This window comes from Belonocnema kinseyi, chromosome 3, assembly GCF_010883055.1.
Source record: "Belonocnema kinseyi isolate 2016_QV_RU_SX_M_011 chromosome 3, B_treatae_v1, whole genome shotgun sequence".
NCBI classification, from domain to species: Eukaryota; Metazoa; Arthropoda; class Insecta; order Hymenoptera; family Cynipidae; genus Belonocnema; species Belonocnema kinseyi.
In genome coordinates, this window is record NC_046659.1 from 28,683,407 (window position 1) to 28,689,295 (window position 5,889).

The 5,889-nt window shown below is 35.4% G+C and overlaps 1 protein-coding gene across 1 annotated transcript in view; it reads right to left on the reverse strand.

Annotated features, from left to right (window-relative positions):
• The window catches only part of LOC117169598, a 394,158-nt gene extending 388,821 nt beyond the window's left edge, over positions 1 to 5,337 (reverse strand). Inside the window, exon 1 of the mRNA XM_033356049.1 lies at positions 3,067 to 5,337. Within this exon, the coding sequence (XP_033211940.1) occupies positions 3,067 to 3,247 (181 nt within the window). The 5' untranslated portion in view covers positions 3,248 to 5,337. The remainder of the gene's footprint in view (positions 1 to 3,066) is intronic.
• Between the last annotated feature and the right edge of the window lie 552 nt (positions 5,338 to 5,889).

Below are 5,889 nucleotides of genomic sequence, written 5' to 3' on the forward strand. Positions count from 1 at the left end.
AGTTCTGAATTTTTCAAAAAAAAAATTCTAAAATCGGTGCATAATTGCGTTCTAAATGTCATTTTGAACCTCGTTTTCCGATTTCACCCCACTGTGGGCCGTCATGAGAATAAAAGAAAGTTCATGGCAAGGCTTTAAACGATTGCTTTGCAATGAATTCTAAGAGAAAATTGAAACGAGACCACAAAACATTTTTTATTGTTTCCTAAAATTCGTTAAAAGTATGTAAAATATTTGTTGAGTATTAGAAAGAATATTGGAATGCGTGAGATTGTAAAGTAAAAGTTAATCTCCTCTCACGAGTCTAAGAATGCATAGAGAAGTAAGTGTTTAGTTTTATGGTTTTGGTGTGAAGTGACGAATGCCATGATCTGGAGTACAGGGCTGACTGTTTTAAAAAGGGCGTGAGTGGGACATTTTTATGACCTAAGTCTAGGACCTTAGTCGACAGTCGTTTTGCTTCACTCTTATGAATTAGACGTACCTTTCTTCTGCAATTTGAATAAACGGTTTGTCTATAGAATTAAAACGCAGTATTTTTATCTCTTTAAATAAAGCAATTCCCAATAATATTTTTTAGACTTTTGCAATTTCTCCATATTAGATCATTTTAGAAAAATTAAGGAACGTCATTCTTTTAAAGCCTTCTTGTTCAATTTTGTTGCACTTTTTTTTAAAGTTTATGTTGGTTTAAATAATGTACTTTCAAATTTAAGTAAGTTTAAGAGACGTTCAGAAATTTAAACGATTAAAAAATAATTAAAACTTGTGAAGATTTTTGAAGAATTTTGTAAGGTTTGACGAAAATTTAAAAAATTTAGGTTCCTAGGAATACTTAAAATAATTTTTTATTTCAAAAAATTAATTTCAAGAAATTATTTAAGAACATTTTAACACATGACAAAAGATTTTTAAAATTATCAAAGAAGAATTTGAATTATTTCAAAGGCACCTTTTTTTCATTTTTCAGAATTAAGCAACAATAAGGAAAAGGGCGTCATTAGAAAAAATAATTTTTTTAATATTCGTGTGCGAATTTCAAACGATGTTTTATTTTGAATAACCAACTTTAAAAGGAAATTACGAAAGTTTTTTAGAAATATCAAACGATTTCCTACAATTTTTTGCAAAGAGTGTTAAAGATTTTAGAGCAAAATTTTCAAGTCCGTAAGATTATCACATTCTTTTTAATATAAAATGTATAGTAAATTCAGGAAAAATTAAGTAGAATTCAAGAGATTCAAAAATAGTTTAAACGTTAGAAGATTATTAGAAATACAAATTTTTGAAGCTGTCAATAATAAACTTTAGGAGCTTTAAACGAATCTCGAAATATCAAGAGCATGACAATTTTTTTTTAAATGCTTGCGAAAATTTAGAAGATTATAAGGTAATTTTTTTACATTTTGAATGACTTTTTAAAATGTTGAGAACAATTCAAGGCAGTCTAACATATAAATAATTATTCGAAATATTCATGTTATGCCATTCTTAATATCATTTTTTATTTTTTATGTTAGTGAAAAATTGTTTTAAATTAGGTAATTGCAAGTAGTAATTACACATAAGGTAACTTCCATATTTGTATGACTACAAAATATTGAAAATCCTTTTATGTTAAAAAAATGGTCTTATTTATTTAAGATGATTCTTCATGTTAAAAACACTTTTCTGTTTAGTCACTAGGGTGCCTTGCCGCCCCCACGTGGCAATGGAAAAGGCGTAGGGGTGCGACCTTAAATTATTTCCTTGACCAGTTACTAGGGTGCCTTCCCGCCCTACGTCGGGTTGGTAAAATGGTAGGGGTACGATCTTACATTATTTCCGTGACTGTCACTAGGGTGCCTTCCCGTTTCAAGTGGCGTTGGAAAATGGGTAGGGATGTGACCTTACATTATTTTTGTGATCAGTCACAGGGGTACATTCCCGCCCCACGTAACTTTGGAAAAGGGGTAGGGGTGCGACCGTAAATTATTTCTTTGACCAGTAACAGGGGTGCCTACCTGCCCCCATGCGGCGTTGAAAAAGGGTTAGGGGTGCGACCATACATTATTTCTGTCACCACACACAGAATTTCATTATCGCCCCCACGTGGCGTTGGAAAAGGGGTCGACCTTACATTATTTCTACGACTAGACACAGGGGTGCCTTTCCGCCCCTCACGAGATGTCATAAGGGGTAGGGGTGCGACCAAAATTATTTCTGTGACCAGTCACAGAGGTTCATTTCTGCCTCCACGAGACGTCAATAGTAATTCTTGAGTCGAAAATCGACGATAAAGTCTGATTTATACATATAAATTTTCGTTAAACGCGTCAAAAACCAAAAACTATCCAAATAACTCCTCAATTACATGGTCTTACTCTAAAATGCGTAAAAGTCCCTTTCGTATATTTGAAATATGCTTCTTGCAGGTACAGATACTGTATATAAACTTTGTAAATAAAAAACATAATTTTTTAAAGTTTTATTTGCAGGTGTTTTCATTTTTAGGTTTGTAATCAGCGCATCTATATACATCAGTATACAATAAAAAAAATGTAAGAAAGAAAGGAAAAGGAAAAAAAGCCGGCAGACTAGCCGCTACGTTAATTAGATTGCATGAATTCCTTGAATGTCATGAATTCATTAAATTGCATGCATTCCTTGAATTCCATGAATTGCAGAAATTCCTTGAATATGCGCGCTCTCCCGCTACCTTGCTAGAAATATGCTTTCTAAAATAAATCGGTTAAAAAAATTGTCAGTACCGGTAATTTTTTTACCGATACCGACAATTTTTTTACCGGTACCGACAGTGTATACACTTCGTTTATTTTATTTGTTTAGAAATAAAATAATAAGCTAATTAAATTAAGCTAATCCAATTTCATAGCGCAGCCATTGACAATAGGTCTACAATAGTTCGAACCTTTTTTGTGCACTATAAAATTATGAACATTTTTTCACATTATCATATTCGACCTAAAATCAACAGTTACCGAGTAATTTTAAACAACATGTTATTGTTTAACACTTTCCAGAATTCAGGAAGCTCTAAAATTTTGAAGTCCTAAACCTACTTACCATCAGTGTTTGAAAAATATCCCCAAGTAGGTAAAGCAGTGACTGCTGATTGGAGTACTACAGCCACTAAGGCCACAGCCAAAGCCATGCTAGATGCACGAGCAGCTAGGGCTCGTTTTTGGCCCAGACGTGGATCGGTCGAGGTCGAGACGACGCTACGTATAGTTTGACGATCTGCCATTCTTCATTACGTTACACGTGTTTGCACCTGATGTAAAGCCGAATTTTCTATCCTTGAATATTCGGATCACTAAAGATCTTTGCTTTGATTTAATGTTTGCTTATTTCCTTCGATGTTTTCGATACGTAACTATTGGAAAGGAAGCGAATTACGTGCTTCATTGACTCAATGAGTTTTGCATCTTTTCTCGTGACCGTCAGTATTTCGGTTCAAAAGTAAAACTTTTAACGTTACAAATCTTTCGATCGGCATAAACTAAGCAGACATATACATCTAATTTGTTTTGATTATGCACATGCTCCTCAGTTATGTTCTAATATTTGTATAAATGTTTTTATTATCGATTATGTGCTCACAGGTACATTAACTTTTTCACTTTAATTATTCACAGATTTTACCGTTATCGCAGAGAAAACATAAGAGTATATGTGCTCGGTGTATTAATTCATTCAGTCAGCGTCTTCTACGGATGCTCCTGGAATTTAAACAATACTTCACAGAATTTCTCGGTGCTCTTACAAACTTTATTAATAAAGTTATATCGTACTTAGAATAAAATGATTGCTTAGCAATCTGCTCAACTTTGTGCTGCAATAACAAAGCATTTCACAACCAAATGGTGACATCGGTGAGAAACATGAATTAAGGTTCAGTGCAGAATCGCAGCTTTTCGATTTTCTTGTCACTTTCTTCGAAGGTAATCTGGCATGCTCCCTTGGAGTGAGTAGCATTCAACATTACATATCTCGGATTCGAGTCTCACCTACTTCGCCTTTCCTAAACAACCCTCCTCATCTTACTATCGCTACAACTCGTTACGAGTACTGCGTTATGTGCTGGCGAGTCAGAACCGGTTTTTGCAACTCAAAGCTGTTGCTAAAAATACATTCGCTCTTCTCTCACCCTTCAGCTTCGACTACGTCTTTGTACAGGTCGCTCTTCAAACTGATTTCCCTTTTATCTTCCGGTTAGTGTAAAGCGTTTTCTTCGCCAAGCCGAACGCGTCGATTTCCTAAACATTCGGTGCCAGGAACAAGGCTAAAAATGTTTACTAATTTTTTAAACCTGGCGGCACGATTTATGTAGCCCTAAGAAGATTAATACAAATCTTGCATAATTTGTCTTTTTCTCTGCCTGAACGATATAGACGATTGTCATTGACAGTAGCTTCGGCCCAAGACCCATTTCTTCCCACGGTGTTCATACCAGAAAAGTTCTTTATTAACGTTTGAACAGAAATTCTGTTGCCAATTCGATAATCTATCGCCTTATGTCTCAATCAAAGAAAGAAATTTATCACTATGGGAAGACTGAACTGCACATTTAGCTACTTAGAATTTTATTGCTTTAATTAATACTCTTCGAAACAGCATTAGGCTGAAACCACAGGCATATCACCTGATCTCGGTGACTTCGGTTAAGGGCATGTGATACTACTGTGCACAGTGAACGATGTATGGAGATAGGCTCTGTCGATGTGAAACGAGCTTCTTCAGTGTTTGCTAAGTTTTATCGGTAGTGCCAGTTTATCGAAGAACGCAGAGAACATCGAAAAACGTCAGTCTTTTTCAACTCATCTTATTTCCTCCACGCGATACAAACTCCACAAACTTCGTTGTAAAGTTTTTCTCTGGGTAAGATTATGACAAGCTTTCATCAATCAGCTCTTGATCATTTCTAGGTCGACTATAGGCATGATAGAGCCCTCTCTCAAATGCTTCTCACGCGGGGTAAAAACCTAAAAACACTACGGAATTTAATAATGGAGCGAGAGGCAATCACGACCTTCGGCGTTTCGAAATATATCATGCGCGAATGCATACTTCGACTTTCGAAAAGGCTATCGCACCTCCGGACGCGAAAGGTTCTTAGAGCAGGGAACCTAAACAATCGTAAATCACTATGAAGGACAAGGGTCAATTTTCTAAATTTTGAATCTTGACGTAACTTATTGAAACTGGTTTACTTGTTATTCACAACATTAATGATTTCATCACCTGGATGACAACTTAGACGCGTAAAAAAAACGAGGCCACTCGCGACTGTTTGTACCTGCGTATTCGGACGAACACAGAAGAACACGTGTATACGAGTCTGCGCGTTGCAACGTACTGAGATCGCAGTCACGAACTAGCCTCCTCGAGGTCTCCACTCAACAAGGCGCACTCTACGAGACACTCCCCTCTAGGATTTGAATTGTTACGAGCACGATAATCACCTACATCAGCTCGGTATTACAATTTCTTTTTACCAGACGTAGCTACTAGCTCGGTCATCACATCGGAAAAAGGCGGTTTCATACTAGATCAGGAAGGAACATAAGGAGAGATATTTCCTATGGAGATTCTGACTTGGATTCTTATTATGTCTTATTTACTTATTTTTAACTGTATTATGTGTGAATCAACAATTTGAAATGAAAAGTAATATTTTATAAGAGCTAGCAATATTTAATGTGAAGAATTCCTGAAAATAAAACCAAGAATCTAACGACCAAATTTGGACAACCACCATAAAATGTTCCTATTGTAATTTAAAAAAAATCATCTTTGTTTCTCCAAAAAGGTAAAGAAAACAAAATTCCCCTTCCTCCAGGACAAAAATAAAAAAGAGGCACATTTTTTTTTATTAAAATAAGATTT